The sequence below is a fragment of the Narcine bancroftii genome, chromosome 9 (genome assembly GCF_036971445.1).
Source record: "Narcine bancroftii isolate sNarBan1 chromosome 9, sNarBan1.hap1, whole genome shotgun sequence".
Lineage (NCBI taxonomy): Eukaryota > Metazoa > Chordata > Chondrichthyes > Torpediniformes > Narcinidae > Narcine > Narcine bancroftii.
Genome location: NC_091477.1, coordinates 17,238,505 through 17,256,404, shown reverse-complemented (window position 1 = coordinate 17,256,404; position 17,900 = coordinate 17,238,505). Strand labels below are relative to the sequence as shown.

At 42.0% G+C, this 17,900-nt stretch overlaps 2 protein-coding genes across 2 annotated transcripts in view; one reads left to right on the top strand and one right to left on the bottom strand.

Annotated features, from left to right (window-relative positions):
- The window catches only part of LOC138743234 (septin-8-A-like), a 76,235-nt gene extending 61,529 nt beyond the window's left edge, over nucleotides 1-14,706 (bottom strand). The window contains exons 1-3 of the mRNA XM_069898206.1: nucleotides 14,409-14,706; nucleotides 11,814-11,863; nucleotides 1,879-1,994 (exon numbers count right to left, since the gene is read on the bottom strand). Of these exons, the coding sequence (XP_069754307.1) occupies nucleotides 1,879-1,949 (71 nt within the window). The 5' untranslated portion in view covers nucleotides 1,950-1,994; nucleotides 11,814-11,863; nucleotides 14,409-14,706. The remainder of the gene's footprint in view (nucleotides 1-1,878; nucleotides 1,995-11,813; nucleotides 11,864-14,408) is intronic.
- Nucleotides 13,482-17,535, top strand: LOC138743233 (ankyrin repeat domain-containing protein SOWAHA-like). Its single transcript, XM_069898205.1, has one exon. It carries the CDS (start codon nucleotides 13,727-13,729, stop codon nucleotides 15,539-15,541), a length of 1,815 nt encoding a protein of 604 aa, XP_069754306.1. The 5' UTR covers nucleotides 13,482-13,726; the 3' UTR covers nucleotides 15,542-17,535.
- Nucleotides 17,536-17,900: the final 365 nt, after the last annotated feature.

The following is a 17,900-nucleotide window of genomic DNA, read 5'->3' as shown; positions in this document are numbered from 1 at the left end:
AGAGCGCGTCAATAACTAGGGGTTTCCAGCACCAGGCAGGCTGCTGGAAACAACCATTCCCGCCACTCGTCTCCAAAAGAGAGGCAGACAGAATGCAGAAAACAAAAATTAGTGCAGGAGATGTCAGTGGGGAATTGATGGAATCCAGTATTAATCAAGCAGGATATTTAGAAAATCATAACACAATTAGAAACTCATGTTTGCGAAATTAATTGAAGCTGTTCTGAGCAGAGGATATGAAGAGGCCACAGATCAGAATCAGAATTTATTGGCATGAACAAGCCATGAAATTTGGTGTTTTGCAGCGGCGTCATCGTGCAAACATTCACATTATAACCATCTTCCGACATCACTATCTAAAAAAATAGTCGTGCCTGAAAAGTCAGGCAGTGTCTTTGGTTCATTGATTATTCAGGAATCTGATGGCAGTGGGTAAGAAGCTGCCCTTGTGCCGTTGAGTGCTTGTCTTTAGGCTCCTTTCCCTTTTCCTTGATGGTAGCAGAGTGGAGAGCGTGGCCTGGGTGGTGGGGGTCCTTGAGGACAGGGGTTGTTTTTTTTATGACATCACCTCACGTTGCTGTCCTCGATGGAGTGAAGTCGAGTGCCTGGTGATGTCGCACAAAGTCTGCAGGCACTGTGATTGTAGTTAATACAAAAAGTGCTGGAGAAACCCAGCAGGGTCCAGGGTATTCATAGGAGCAAAGATATACTTTGACAAAGAGCTTGGTAACCAAAATGTTTGTTCTACAGTATATTTTGCATCCTATTGGGTGCTGTGGGAGCTGTTGATTTTCTCCAGCAGTTTTATGTGTTCACTGTAGATGTGGTATAGTTAGATTTCCAAATGACTTTTGTGGAGATGTCACACAATATTAGAGTTTATAGTGTGGGAGGTAAAACATTGTCATAGATGGAAGATTGACAAAGTCAAAAAAAGCAGAAAGTAGGGACAATTAATTGTTTTCATGTTGGCAAATTCAGGATTGACATTACCATTAGGCCATGAGGCAGCCGCCTAGGATGCAGACCACAGAGGGGGCGTGGTTGAAGAGAGATTCCAACAGCTCCAGCACCTCTGCGTGATGAATGACATGGTTCTGACTAATGCACTATAAGTATGGATGTTAGCCTCCTTACGTGGAGGGAATGAAGTGGTATGGTGCATGTCAAATGTCACATCAGGTATTGCACCTGCTCAGCCCGGCCTAGGGTGCAAAATAGTCTGGCACCAGCTCTGGGCAAATTGTACTGACTAGGATCCATAGATTAGTGCTGAGGCCTCTAGTTATAATTACACAACACTTAAAGAAATGTGTAGATGGTCAATTGAAATGATAATACATAGAAAGCTAGGGACTGATTGTTGGTAAATGTGATTTCTGTACTTACGATGGTCAGCAGAGACTTAGTGACTATTTTATTGTTCTATGCCATAAAGAAATGATTCTATGAGTCTATCACCTATTAGAACCTACATTAATGATTCAGATGATAGACAAACTACATGATAATACAAAGATGGATGGGAAAATAATTTGTGAGGTGGATTCAAATAGTCATCAAAAAGTTTATTTTTAGTTAAATGATTGCGCAAAAATGTAAACAGAGCAGGACTGCTGTGGAGAAATGAGAGGTCAGCTACATTGCTAGAAAGCAGAATAATGGGTTTGAACAGGCTTGATCTGGAGGGCCCCTGATGACTCTTTGATCGCTTGTTGTCAGCATAGGTTTTTTAAAATACTTTTATTCCAAGATATTTAATAACCTTTCAAATATATTTAAATATTTTTAAAATGTAAAAGCTTCATTTGAAAACACACCAAACAACTGAAAAATGTAAAATAGAAAAAATAAATTGAAGAAAGACCCATTGCTTACCTGTGCTTAAATTTTTTAATTGTTAATTCATTTGATTGCCTTGTATTGATAATGCCAGTCAGTGCTGCCATATCTGGCTCCTCTTCCTCAGGGATTTGTATTGGCTGATGTTAAATCTAGGGGCACAGAGATACACATGTAATATATATCACTTGTTACTCAGGGTGGCTGTTCTGTTGAAATGTGCACAAAGAGTATTCTGTTTCAGGTTACAAGAGAATATTAAAATTCCATTCTAGGTAAATAAAATCAGACTATGAAGTTAGTTTTTGCAAAATACATTCCCTGGCCTGTTTGGTAGAACCATTTATCACTAGACCTGTGAAGGTGTTTACAGTGGTCTCAAATTTTTAATAAGTTGTAGTCAGCCATCTGATCCACATTATTATTGACTTTAGCGTATAGTGTATGTAATGCGCGTTGCAAGAACCAAAGACTTGTTGATCCAAACCAAGGATTTTATTAACTAAAAGACAAGCATATCACAAGTAGGTCAACCAGTCCAGAATGACCTGGTCTGGCTGGGAGCAATCCTTTAAGACCTGCCAGTAGGTGTTCCTACACTCCCAGCCAATCACAGTCATCCTACACTACCATCTGTACATATGTACATATAACACACATTGGTGATAGAATCTGTACTATCATACTGTATAGATGTGTTTGCATTTCCCCAAATTTTTTTTGCATAAAGTGAAAACAAATGTTTCATCCATGTTCGGGCAATCTAGCAGAACAGTTAATTCCTTTCACAGATAAGTGAAGCAGAAATAGGACAGCCAGAAGAAACAGAATATGTCATGGATCACTAAAAAGGCACTGAAAGAGATGAACTAAGAAGCAGGGAGGGAAAGGAAACAAAAGAGACAATGACAGAAAGTAAGGATAATAGCTATAAACACAGTACAAAATTAGTTCAGAAAGATAGCAGAAGAAGAGGAGTAGATTTCCATGCAAGAATAGCTGAGATAGACAGAGAGCAACAGAGAATTTAAAAAATGGAAGGGGAGACTGAGGGAGAAGGAAAGCTAATTAGGAAGTAAAACAGGGACTGATGTTTATTTCAGAATTATCATTATCTACATTGTTAATCCCTAATATCTACAGAGAAAAGGAGAGGGGCAGGGCAGGGAAGAGGAATCGCATCATCTGTCAGGAGATCAGGAAATGCTGGTTGACAAATTCACATTATTTGTTTCCTGCCCAACAGCCAAGCTGGCATCAGCTCCAATATAGTGAATGAATAAGAATCTAGGAAAGGGAATATCCATCTGATTTGGTCCATGTTACTCATGTTAAGGCAGCATCGAGGAGTTTAAAGTGACAGTTTGCCTTGAATTTTTAGGTGGTGCAGTGGTGCAGGTCAAAGCTTATTCACAAGCTGTTGCCATCCTCTTGCAGACCATTGTTAGATTTCAGGGTGAGTTGTGAGTGGGCAGAGCGGTGGGCTCTCAACTGACTGAGTTAGAATGTTGTTCAGAGTCTTCATGAATTCAGCGATAGAGTCATTCCTCAATGTCTTTGAGCTTTAAAATCCTCCTGCTATGCCTTTGCCATTATGAGCAACTTCACAAGGAAACTTGAAGGCGTGGGGGGTGGTGAGGGTTGGAGATGATAGGTAGAGGGGGAGGAGATCTGCAAGAAGTGGGAGGAGTCTAGGGTAGGTGGAGAAATCTATTTCCTTTCTCTCTTCACCTAGCCTAGACTCATCCCCCCCCTTCCTGCGGTCCTACCCCACCCCCCCCCCCCCCCAACTATCATCTCCCAACCTCACCACGATGAAGGGCTTAAACCCGAAACATGGGTGATGTATCTTCACCTTTGCTACATAAAGGAACTGTTTGTCCTCCTGAGCTTCTCCGGCATTTGTGTGTTTTTTTCATTTAACTATGGTGTCAACAGAATCCTGTGTTTTACCTCACAAGGAAACTTGGTCTCTCACCACACCATTAAAAATCTTTCAGGCAGTTGCAGCCACAGTAATAATGTGTCTGGCTCAGGTTATTTTGTAATCAGTGATATTTCTCAAGATATTTCTGTTGAGGAATATAAATAATAGTTAAGCTGTTGAATGCCAAATGAGGCTTCCAATTAATTCAGCTTGTGGTTGCCAGGCAGACATATGATGAAATGAGGGGTTCTCAGTTAAAATTCCCAGTCCAGATGGTGGCATTTTAGAACAGATTGCCTCTCTGCTTATTCCAAAAGCTGGAAGAGTGGGTTCCTCAAGTGGACTGCAAGGAAACGAATGCATCCTGACAGGACACCTAGTGAGGATGTCCCTTCATTGCTAACTGCAGCCATCTTCCTCTTCCTCCTCCTCCTGCTCCTGCCTCTGAACAGTGGGTGAAGACTAACTCGTCATGTGTATTAATGATGATAAATAGCATGTGTGCAATGATGTTCTCCCACTGGGCATCGATCCAGGCGATGCTTGGCATACTCAATGACTGAACCTCCAAAAGCCTTCTTGAATAGAGAATTCTAAACATTCACTATTATCTGGGAGAAATGCTGGAGGAACACAGCCAGTCTCACAACATCCATAGGAAGTAAAGATATATTACCAATGTTTCTGGCCTGACCTCTTCAAGATATAAGCAAAAAGCAGGCAGGTATCAGGCTCCAATAGCTTAGTGGTAAGAGCACTGGTCTTGTAAACCAGGGGTTGTGAGATTGTTCCTCACTGGGGCCTCATTTCTGTGAAGGGCACTGGACAAAGTGGTGACTCTCTGTCTTCCTTTTTCCTTACGGCAGACAAAGTTAAAGAATTTCATGTATGTTACATTCTAAATGTAGTATTACATGGCAATAATAGGACCTTTATTTTTTACTTTATCTTTTAATTAAAGTCTAGAGAGAAAGAGGGAAGAATTCAGGAGGAGTTTCCTCTCTGACCTGAATGACTACACCTTATTTGTTAACTGTAATACAGCTAGGGGGAGCCTCATCTCTACATTTACCTTGTCATGGGAGAATTGTGTGTCTTTCATCAGTTCATACTTCCTTAATACAAAAGAGGAAGCCCTTTGGTTCAAGTCAAGGCCATCCCCCAGATCATTCCATCACTTCCCTCTCTATTTTCACAAGTCCATTAACTCCACATGAATTCCCCTACCATCCATGTGTACTGGGGATAATTTTACAATAAGCAACTAAGCGCACACATCTGTAGCATGTGGAAGGAAGCTGGAGTACCCAGGGAAATCCTCAAGGAGGCAGCCCCACACAGAGACCTCTGAAGTTTTGAGTGTGACATACTGGAGCTCTGAGGCAGTAGCAGTCTCTGCTGGGCCACCCAAATTAGAACATCTCCCCTCCTACACTTTAGAGACCATAGCCCCATTTGTTTAAGCACTCTTCATAGGATAAACCTGTCCTCCCAGATATTAATCAGCTGATTGAAGAAAGAGATAAAATCATGTCCTATGAAGAATGTGTTGCCCATGCAGTGGTAATCTATAAAATGAGTTAGATGGCATATACATATATATTAATACTACTGACATGGTCTTTGCCCTCAGACAGCTCCAAGAAAAGTGCAGAGAACAAAACAAAGGACTCTACATCACCTTTGTTGACCTCACCAAAGCCTTCGACACCGTGAGCAGGAAAGGGCTTTGGCAAATACTAGAGCGCATCGGATGTCCCCCAAAGTTCCTCAACATGATTATCCAACTGCACGAAAACCAACAAGGTCGGGTCAGATACAGCAATGAGCTCTCTGAACCCTTCTCCATTAACAATGGCGTGAAGCAAGGCTGTGTTCTCGCACCAACCCTCTTTTCAATCTTCTTCAGCATGATGCTGAACCAAGCCATGAAAGACCCCAACAATGAAGACGCTGTTTACATCCGGTACCGCACGGATGGCAGTCTCTTCAATCTGAGGCGCCTGCAAGCTCACACCAAGACACAAGAGAAACTTATCCGTGAACTACTCTTTGCAGACGATGCCGCTTTAGTTGCCCATTCAGAGCCAGCTCTTCAGCGCTTGACGTCCTGCTTTGCGGAAACTGCCAAAATGTTTGGCCTGGAAGTCAGCCTGAAGAAAACTGAGGTCCTCCATCAGCCAGCTCCCCACCATGACTACCAGCCCCCCCACATATCCATTGGGCACACAAAACTCAAAACGGTCAACCAGTTTACCTATCTCGGCTGCACCATTTCATCAGATGCAAGGATCGACAATGAGATAGACAACAGACTCGCCAAGGCAAATAGCGCCTTTGGAAGACTACACAAAAGAGTCTGGAAAAACAACCAACTGAAAAACCTCACAAAGATAAGCGTATACAGAGCCGTTGTCATACCCACACTCCTGTTCGGCTCCGAATCATGGGTCCTCTACCGGCACCACCTACAGCTCCTAGAACGCTTCCACCAGCGTTGTCTCCGTTCCATCCTCAACATCCATTGGAGCGCTTTCATCCCTAACGTCGAAGTACTCGAGATGGCAGAGGTCGACAGCATCGAGTCCACGCTGCTGAAGATCCAGCTGCGCTGGATGGGTCACGTCTCCAGAATGGAGGACCATCGCCTTCCCAATATCGTGTTATATGGCGAGCTCTCCACTGGCCACCGTGACAGAGGTGCACCAAAGAAAAGGTACAAGGACTGCCTAAAGAAATCTCTTGGTGCCTGCCACATTGACCACCGCCAGTGGGCTGATAACGCCTCAAACCGTGCATCTTGGCGCCTCACAGTTTGGCGGGCAGCAACCTCCTTTGAAGAAGACCGCAGAGCCCACCTCACTGACAAAAGGCAAAGGAGGAAAAACCCAACACCCAACCCCAACCAACCAATTTTCCCCTGCAACCGCTGCAACCGTGTCTGCCTGTCCCGCATCGGACTTGTCAGCCACAAACGAGCCTGCAGCTGACGTGGACTCTTTACCCCCTCCATAAATCTTCGTCCGCGAAGCCAAGCCAAAGAAGAAATACTTTGTCCATAGCTTTCTATTGCCAGCCTATTCAAGTGCTCATTGAGATAACTATTAATGCTGTCAGTGACCTAGCTTCAATCATTCTCTCAGACAATGCAGTCCAGGTACTTACCACACCCTGGCTGAAGAATCCCCACCATATCCCTCTAAATCTCTTTGTTACCCAAAATCTATGTCCACTAGTTTTGTCTACATTTCATATGGGGGAATGTTTCCTGCTGTACACCCTAGCGATACCCCTTATAATTTTTACATCTCAATCCTGTCCCCTCTTAACCTCCTCCATTCCAGGGGCTACAGACCTAGCTTCTGAAGTATGTCGGAATAACTTAACTAATTCATCCTAAGCAAAATTCTGGTGAATCTCCCCTATACCCAATCTAACACTATGACATCCTTCCTATACTTTGGTAACCAAAGGCACATAGTACTCCAGTTGAGATCTGATAAAGGTTTTATGAAGTTGGAGCATAATCTCCCTATATCTGACGAATGAAGGCCAGTATCCCATAAGCCTTCCTAACCATGATATCTACTTGTGTTGTCACCTTTAAGGATCAATGGATTGGAACTCCAATGTCTCTCTGTTCCTCAATACTCCCCAAGAACCTACCAGTCTTTGTTCATATCCTTACCTTATTAATATTTCATAATAAATCACATCAGATTTGTTTGCATTGATTTTAATTACCATTTTCAACCCATTTCTCCAACACACATCTCTCTGTAGATTGATTACCTTCCACACAATCAACAGCTCCAAGTATTGTTGTGTTATCCACAACCTTACTGGTCATGCCTCCCACATCCATATCTAAACCATTCATGTTTTCCAAACTGCAAGGGTCGCAGCATCACACCTTGCTAAATTCCACTAGTCACAGGCATCCAATTGTAAAACCAATCTTCTGCCATCACCCTCTGTCGCCTATTGGTAAGCCATTTTTAGATTCATTCCTTTAAGCATCAGGATAGCTGAAGTTATGTCCTCAACTATGACCGTGCAGGGAAAGGGGAAGCCTGTAAGAGATTTAATGACCAGATATTTCATGTGACTGTATTCAAACAACATGTATCCAGAAGTCTTAATAATCCATTAGCCAATTTTATTTATATTCTGAAATAAATTTTTTAAAATGCTAGAAATTTTCAGCAGATCAAGTAGTTTCTATGGAAAGAGAAAAACAGACAATGTTTGGATTCAAAGACCTTTTTATCAGACCATCCTTAAGTACTGTATAACTGAATGGGAATCATCAAAAAGAAATGAGCATAAGGCCTATAATGTCAACACACAACTGAACCACCAGTGGAATATCTGTATACTTGTGCAGCACAGATTGTTCTAACATAATACAGTCCGCAGGTGAACAGATTGACTGCGTTCAAAGCATGGTCGATAAGAATTGTTGAATCGAGACATGATGAAACAAACACTCGGCTGGAGCGTGAGTGGAAGATGGTGTTTGTTTTCTCCAAATAATGTTTACCACATTCGTTTCTGTGGTTGGTAGTCCCTAATTTTCTCTCATTGCTGCAGTGCATTCTGAACTCTGGATCCTGCAGTTCAGTTCAGTATAATAGATTGTTAAAGAATAACCAATTATTTATCATGGCTGTCCTTGGACAACCTGCATGACAAAGACTTTAAATGTATTTCTAGTGGTTCAAATCAACAGCAAAGTGACAAAATATCAAAATGTCAAAATATAATGACTTCACATGGCAAATAAAATATATTTGGTGGTATCAATTTGGAGTAATATAATGTGTAACCATTGGAGAAATTACTACTTACAGTCAATAGATAATGTTCTTGGTATTGTTCTCTTAAATAGTTAGATGAAATAACAATGCTATTTTGTTAAATAATATTGATATTGGATGACATAAAATAGAGGGCATGAGGGCAGTTGAAAGGACATTGTAGGAACAAACATATCCCTGATCAAATAAGAGAATTAAGGAGAAACCTCAAAAGGAGCCATGATGAGACAGATACCAGAAGCAATTACTCTGGATAACAAAATATTTGCTTCCTGAACACTTTTGGGTCTATTTTATGGATTTTGGGCTGCTGATCACAAATATCACCTTAAATTTTTCCTATCACATACTTTTTTTTAGATATAACCATTTTTTGTGATTTCCTATCATATTTTAAGTCAACTTCAAGTGTACAAAACCATGAAGAGCAACATGTCATTGAAAATTCATTTTTTGCATTGGCACTTGGACGTCTTCCCCACTGATCTTGGTGCAGTCAGTGATGAACATGGTGAAAGGTTTCACCAGGACATTGTGACCATGGAAAAGTGGTATCAAGGCCGCTGGAATCCATCAAGACTGGCTGACTATTGTTTGACACCGACACACGAGGCATCAGATGATGAGTACAATCAGAAGCAAAATATTTTTAGGTCAGTTGAATGAACACGATGTGTCAGCATCATTATGTGATTAAACATGATAAATTTAATAAAAATTTATTTAATGTTTCTCTAACTTCCTATGTGATACAGCAAATCTAAAATTATTTTTGCATTCAGCTTGAAGTTCTCTATCTTAATTTCTATTCAGGAAGCAAATCTTTTGGGGAAAAAAAATTGTTGTCCAGTGTCATCGCAGAAGAACAGCAATGGCGAAACATGTAAATAAAGTAATATATTTGATTTCTCCAGCCCAAACATTGGATAAGTTAAATAAAAGCACACAATGACGAAGCAGATCAGGCACTATCTGTGGAGAAATGGTTAACATTTCAGCTTGATGGCCCTTTAGAAGGACTGGAAAAATGAAAAATCAAGCAGGAAATAGCCTGCTGCAAGGAAGAATTAAATGGGTCGAGCAGTATCTGTGGGAGAAAAAGGATGGTCAACATTTTAAGTCTTGTTGAAGGGTTCCGGCCTGAATCATTAACCATTCTTTATCTTCTTGATGCTGTTAAACTCACTGAGTTCTTCCAGCATATTGGGTTTATTTTTGTTCTATATTCCTGCATCTGCAGTCTTCAAAGAGAGAGAGAAAAAATAAATGGTGTTTTAAAAATCAGAAGGGGGAGGGCTGCTGAGAAAAGGAATATCTATGATGGGTAGCGACTGTGTTTGCCCAGGTGACATAATTGGTATGATAGAGAAATGAATGCATGTTAATAATAGACAATATGGCTGGAGGATCATGAATATGTGAAAGTACTGGAGGGAAAACAAAACATGATGGAACTGAGAGTATTAATGCATTTCAACTCCTGCCTGAGTAGTGACATGGATCTGCTCCAATTTTCCTATTGTAGCAGCAGGTCTATGGTGGATGTCATTTCAGTGGCTCGACAGAAAGCCCTGGAACACCAGGACAGTAAAGATACATACATAAATCAGGATGCTCTTTCTTGACTATATTTCAGTATTCTACACCATCATCACCTAAAAAATTGATCAGCAAACCCCAAGACTCCACTGTGTAATTGGATCCTAGACTTTCTCACCTCCAGACCTCAAGCTGTATCACTTGACCTATGATTGTGTGGCTCAGTACAACAACACCATTTAAAAATTCTCTGTCTATACCACAATATACTACTATAAAAAGGGTCAATGAGTCAACCTATAGGAGGGAGATTGAAAACTTAGCTGAATTGTGTACCAACAACCTTGCAGTCAATGTTACCAAATCAAGGACTGTTAACTTCAGAAAGGGAAAACCAGATGTGTATGATCCAGTGATTATTGAGGGATGAGAGGTGAAGAGGATGAACAAATTTTAGTTCTTGGTAGTCAACACCTCAGAGGATCTTTTCTGGACCCAACACACTAATAGTATCATGAAGAAAAGTAGTAAATCATGAAAGTCTGTAGATACTATGGTTGACGTAAAATGACAAAATGCTGGAAAAACTCAGCGGTCAAACAGTGTCCTTCATGTAGCAACGGTAAAAAATATGCAACTGATGTTTCAGGCTTGAGCCCTTCATAAATGTATGGAAGAATGTTGGCAGGCATCTGAACAAAAGGATGGGGAGAAGGGGAGCAAAGGCAAGAGATGATAGGTGGAGAAGGGAGGGAGGGGACAGCAGCTATCAGAGGGAGGAGGGATGGCTGAGTGGGTAGAGGAGGAGGGAGGGGGAGAACTGGAAAAACTGGAAAGGGGGAAGGGGAAAAGTGAGCAGAAAGCAGAGATGTCGATGTTAATGCAATCCTGAAGAAAACACGTCAGTGCCTCTAATTCCTCAGGAGTCTGCAGAGGTTTGGTATGATGTTGGAAACACTTACAAATTTCTGCAGATGTGTGGTGGAAAGTGTTCTGACCAGCTGCACAGGACATTATAAGCAAAATCCTCCCCACCATTGAGAACATATACAGGGAATGCTGCCATTGGAGTGTAGTAGCACTCATCAAGGATTCACACCACCTAGCACATGCTCTGTTTTCACTGCTACCATAAGGAAAGAGGTATAGGTGCCACAAGACTCGAAATACCAAGTTATGGGACAACTTTACCATCAGACACCTCAGCAACAAACTCAATCAGAGACTCATTTATGGACTCTTCCCTGCATTTTATTGATTTTTTTTCTCTGTATTACACAGTGTTTGTTTACATTTTTTATTTGTTTACATATCTACATATCTTCTAGAGAATCATTTTTTGCCCTATCAATAAGTGGTCATTGTGCCTTGCCCGCAGGAAAAAGAATCTCAGGGTTGTATGTGATATCATGTATATACTCTGACAATAAATCTGAACTTTGAACTTTAAAAAGGACAGAAAACTAAGTGTATATGGAGATGTTTACAGAGAAAACTTTCAGTGAGAAAGGAATCAACAGAAAGTGAATCACATGGATGAGGTGTACAAGGAGATGACAAGGCAAATTGGGCAAGCTAAAACGCAAAAAAAAACTTGGAGTCAGGACTGCAACAGGGGAAGCCTGTAGGAGGTCTGCTAATGGAACTAAATGTGAGAAAAGTACAAGTGGTATAAATATTCTTACCTGTGTTTGGTGCTGTTGACCAAAGATGAATTTCTCCTGCTGGTTCCATTCTGTAACAGAAATTGTCAGAAAGAATGGCGAACACTGCAATTTTAAGGGAGGATTTTAATCACACTCATGAGTGTTTTTTTTTTAGTCAGTATTCAGATGTCTGTGCATTCATTTCACAACATGTTCAGGTGGTCAAGTTTATTGTTATCTGATTATACAAGTACAACCTGATAAAACAATGTTCTCCGGTCTTTGGTATAAAACATGCAGATACACAACCAGATATAATGCATAGACAAACAATACATATGCAGGACAAATATTTAATCTATATACATAAATAAATATATGTATATATATTGTTTTGTACAAATTAGAGTTTCAAATGGTTAATGTAAACAGTTCCTTTGGTTGTTCAGCATTCTCATTGCCCCTGGGAAGAAGCTGTTTCTCAGCCTGGTTGTACTGGCTTTGATACTCCTGTATCTTTTCCTCAATGGATGCAGCTGAAAGATGCAGTGTGCACGGTTGAAGGGGTCCTCAATGATTATGCATGCTCTCTTCAGAGAATGATCCCAGTAGATCATGTCAATGGTGGTGGGGGGGGGGGGCGATTCCACTGATCCTCTCTGACACTCTTGTGGTCCTGTGGATTGATCTCCCACTCCAATCCATTTCTCTGAAGCAACTGTAGCACAGTGTGATGCAGCTAGCCTGGACACACTCAATAGAGCTCATATAAAAGGTTGACAAAATGGTGGCCAGTCGCCTTGCCTACTTCATTCACTGTTGTGCCTTCCTGAGAAGTGAGTTGATGTTGAATGTCCACAATAAGTCACTAGTTAAGTGAACTCCAAGGAACTTGGTTCTCTCCAGTCTCTCCCCTACAGAGTTGTTGATGTGTAGTGGAGGGTGGTCATTCCACATCCTCCTGAAGTCCATGATCATGGATGATGCAGGTAGTCGTCTCAATTCAAATGTGCAATCTAACCATTTCTGAATTGTTTGAGGGTTGGCATTGATATGGACTAGTTCAACCAGAAAAAACTGAAAATCAAACTTCAATGTACCAGACAAGATTCAAATGGGAAAATGATTTGCCCCAGAGAGGCGCAAAGTAGAAAATTATATCTCAGGAATTTGAGCATCCCCCCACCTCCCCCCAACCATCCAGACGGTGGACAAACGTAGCCATACAACCAAAAAGAGGTTGTGGGTTAATCCCATGTCCATAATCCAAAAGGAGCTGAGCTGTAGCCGGAGGGGATCCGCCCCCACTCCCGGGCTGTGCGAGTTTATGAGTCCCCCTCTAACACGCTGATGGCCCCCTCCCTCGAACATTCGTTCTGAGGCCGAACCTGCTGGAGGTTTCATTGTGTGTCACTAATCTAAGTCCCTTGAATCGGCTTGTTTTAAACACCGCAGTTGATGACTCTTTGTGGATATAATACATGAAAATAGTTCTTGATGTTATTACAATCGCTTGCAGTCGGACTGGTCTTTGGACCGGCTACATTGCAAATCCACTGTATCATCCTAATCAAGCCTCTTTATCTCGAAGCCTTGCAGACGCTGTGTTTGTAGTGCAAAAAAAAACTCCAGAAGTGCAAGAGAAAATAAAAGGTTTGATACACAAAATAGTTGGGGAAACCAAGAATGTATCGAGTCCGAGCCCTTCGCCAAAGTGGCCCGACCTGTTGAGTTTCCCCGGCAATTCTGTGGCTCTGATCTCCCAGGCAAGGGCGGAACCTGCAGATTTGCAAGTGAAATCCTCTTGGGTCTGATGACAGAGACGGTGCCCCCCTGACCGAAAACTACATATCCCAGAGTCCGAATCCAAAGCGGTCCCCTCCGCTCTCAACCGAGGTCGCCCTCCGGAAACCACAGGTATTGCCAGATTGGGAGGTGTCCTGTTCCAGGGAATGGAGAACTGGGCGAGGAGTGGAGTGAGCCCGGCCGGTGGCCGCAGTCCAGGGGAACGGAGAATGGAGGAGTCGGGGCTGAGTCAAGAAGTTGTGCTCAACTTTCTGCTGGAAGCTGGGGGCAAGGTAGAGAACTCCAAGCTCCTGCTTCACTTTAGGAACGAGTTGGCGCAGAGCGACCCGCAGCTGAAGAAAGAAGCCCGGGAGCTCTTCAAAAGTTTGATTAATAAAGTGGCGGTGGTGCGCGAAGAGGAAGGGGTCAAGTATGTGGTTTTAAAGAAGAAGATGCAGCCCTTGGTCGCTGCTCGGCCGGCGGTCCCTGCGCCTGGAGGAGGGGAGCTGAGGGAGGAGGCAGCGAAGGCGTTGGGGAAGGGAGAGAGCCTGGGGAACCTGGTGGAGGCTGACGACCGTGGGCGGGAGGCGGGGGGTCGGCGCAATTCGGCACCTTCAGCGCTGTCACCGAGTGAGAGCCGAATACTCGCCAGCCGCTCGGGTCACCCGCAGAACAGCGCCGGCTCTCCGGCAAAACCCGGGGGCGCGGTGGTGCCCCAGCGCCAAGGGGACCGGGCGCAGTTGCACAGTGCCTTGCCCGCGGCTGGCAGCGGCAGCCCCGAACAGATCAGGGAGAAATCGTGCGTGACCGACGACAATCTCCCATCGGAGCGCCGCGACCCCGGCTTACGGTCTGAAGGGTTGTCAGGATCCCGTGGTCCGAAGCCTCCAGTGGCCGTGACTGCTTCCGACAAGGTTGCAGACCCCGAGCGATTGGATGCGCCTCCTCCCCTCGGTGAACGAAACGGCAACACTTCGCATCCGAACATTGCAGCCAAATCCATTGATGTCACAAAGACGGCATCAGCCCAGAAACCCAAACCATACATGCACCCTCTTCGCCTCCCGCCAGGCACCGAAAAACGGGACCCCTCTCCCAATGAGCCAAGGAAGCCTGCAGATGAGGTCCCCGTCGATAACAACGGCCCCGCAGATATAGGCAACCAAGATGCCCCTAATATAGCTAAAGTGAAAAGGAGTCAACCAGCAGAGGTTGACTGCAGTTCACCTCACCTGAAGAGAGCTTCCAGGGTTTTGAAGTTTCCTGAAGATGCTCGTTTCTCTGATCAAGTCCCTCTGGATCCAATGGAGCACGAGTGGATTGTGAGAACTGCCTTGGGTCACTGGACCCAAGTTTCAGGCCTGCTGCTCAAGGACAGCTACTTGGCTGAGAAGAAAGACTTCATGTCTGGCTTTACGGCCGTACATTGGGCAGCAAAATTTGGCAACAGTGAAATTATGTGTTGGATTATTGATAACATGGAGAAAAACGGCATTAAAATGGATATTAACTCTAAGTCTCATGGTGGTTACACGCCCCTGCATATTGCTGCCATTCATGGCAGAGAGAATGTTATTATTGAACTGGTAGGAAGGTATGATGCAAAAACAACACTAAGAGATTACAGTGGCAAGAGACCCTATCATTACTTGACCAAGGATAACTCGTATGCTGTGAGGCATTTGTTAGGGGACCCAGAGACTCTCATCAGTGAATCCATTTCTCATAAGCGGGGATCAAAGGTGGCTTCTTCCATCCTGAGTGGAACAATGCTGGGTGTATTGGCTGATGATATCATCTTCCAAGAGTTTTCCAAGTCATTGAAAAAACCAACAAACTTCAGCAAGTTCTTCACAGCTCCAGCCGGACACAAGAAAAGAGCTAAAATGCGCACAAACTTTGCTTCATTGGATGAAGAACCAGAAGAAGAGAGAGAAGAAATAGTTCTAAAACGCCGGCCTGTGACTGAAATATTCTTCTGAAGCTTGTTACCTTTAAAATAAACATAATTAGATCAATGAAGAAATGCTATGTTCACAATGCTAATCTTTTAGGCAATGTTCTTTTTGCAGACTGTTGGTCTATTAAGCTATTTTTGAACCATTAACGTGGTTCTATATTACACCTACAATATAATAACACTTCTTTATTTTGTGGTCATCTCAATCTTTAACTAATAGGATAGAACAGAACTCTTCAGGTCAAAAGGAAGCAAGTTGCTGTTTTCCAATTCCACTTTAACTATATCTGCAGCCATATGGATTTTTATTGCTTTGTTCCCTGGATGTCCTGCAAGTTCCTCCCAGCTCCTCATTAGATAGGACCAGAGAGTGAGTTGTTGAAGAGCAAAAGCATCATCAGGCCCCAGGCTGATCTTACTCCTGGTTTACTATTCCGAATGAAGTTTCTTTATGTGTTCAGTTGTATGATAATCAAGGTTCCACGTGTCCAATTTATCCTGTTCCAATGCTTATGTGGCAAGGTGTTTTAAATCACCCTGACTTGTGCGATGTGAATCCTTCAGAAAGAGTTAATTAATTCTATATTTTTTTTATTTAAATGCTGTTATTCTGTAAATAACTTCATCCTGAAGGTCATGCATGAGACACTTTGAATTTAAAATTGGACCTCAGAGTTTTTGAATCCAAATGAATACTGTTCACTTTTTGTAGATTTGCACATTTAATTGTTCACCCCAGTTTGCTGCTGTCAAATTATTTAAGTTAAAAGCTTAGAACTGTAACTCTCCCTCAGAACAATAATAAATTTGATAATATTAAAATCATTATTTGTAAGAGGTAGATCGTCACATGCCACAACTTGATTTTAAAATTTTCATTGTTTCAATTCTTCCCATGGTGTTCTCCCAGCCTATTCTGCAAATTCTTCCAGGCCTATAACCCCTACTCTGAGCTTGATTATTGAGACATATTAATGCCCCACCATTGACTGTTCAGCTGCTAAAGCCTGTGGTTTCTGATTTATTTCCCCACCCTCTGCCTCCATATTTCTCTTTCAGCCTTTAAGTCACTCCTTCAAACTTGCTTCTGAGAGCAGACTTTTGACTACGGTCTCTTAAACCTTAGGTGAGGTCATCAGATTCACTTGTAATATTTCTGTAAAGTGCTCTGGGATGTTTTGTTCATTACATGCTGTCCCTTGCAAGTTATAAAGCATTTGCAAATAAAGAAAATGAAAAATTACAAAAGCTTTATACAAATAAAGTTTGCTTCTAAGTTGTATTTTTAGGTGAAACTGCTCTTTTGAGTATAGTGCTTGTATTTTTTTTCCCAACATGAATCAATTGAGAAAAGTGAAATTCTTCTCATAAACTTCTCATAAACTAAATTGAATTGCATACAAGAAAGGTAACATTTAACATTAAAACTTGGTTTCTGAACATTTTAAGTGATCAGATTATACTAAAGATAGTGATCGGCCTAGTGCAAATCTTTTAGCTTGATATTTCTGTGATCTGCTTGGAAAATGCCTTATAAATGCAACTAAAAGTGATTGTTTAAACAAACTGCAGGTTTTAAACCTACTGTTTAAAAAAAAAATGGATGTTCTCTTTAGTTGAAGTCAATTGATAAAACTAGTTTTGCATAGAGGAAAGGAATGTTTCGGTTTCATATTTCTGGGTGTGCTTTGCCTAAACAAGCTTGCAAAGCACGTGATTGTAATCTAAAGCTGCCTCCGGTGGTTGAGCACTGCAGAGATTTAGTGTTAATAATTTTATTACCATGGAACAAATTTGAACACCCACCACTTGAACGTAAATATACTCTGGTACTCAATATTTTTGCAATGTAGTAGGGCTCATTACCTAAGTTTTCATGTTACAAGCTTTGAATGGAGTCCAGGATTTTATGAATTTCCATTTGTACAAATGCATTTTTTTTCTTTTTGCCAATTATTTTGTCGCTTTATGTCTGTCGGAGTGCAGTTGCAAATGGATATAAAAACTATCTTACTCCTATTGCCCCCTTATGTGAAAGATTATTGGTTCATTTAACCAGTTCACAGAAACTGGAACATTTACAATAAAGAGACATAAATTAATATTCAGAGAGGCAGACAGTAATGAAGCCTTGAGTAAGATGCTCCCCAACTTTTAGACCATTGTCAATTCTGGAAAAAAAAATTGGTAGGCAATAAAAATCTTTTCAACAAAAACCCTTGGCACAATGTCAGAAAGCAATATGAAAACAGGCAATATTTGTGGACTGATCTAGGAAGGCTCTGACACCTGTGTTGCCTATAGAAGAAATTGTGAGTAAACATTTTGTTCTATAAGCATCAACCCTTTAGTTAATCCTTCTCTCCTGAAGGTGACTTCTC

Bases quoted from the DNA above. Each gene is read 5' to 3' on its own strand.
- LOC138743233 (XM_069898205.1), top strand. From the start codon at position 13,727: ATGGAGAACTGGGCGAGGAGTGGAGTGAGCCCGGCCGGTGGCCGCAGT.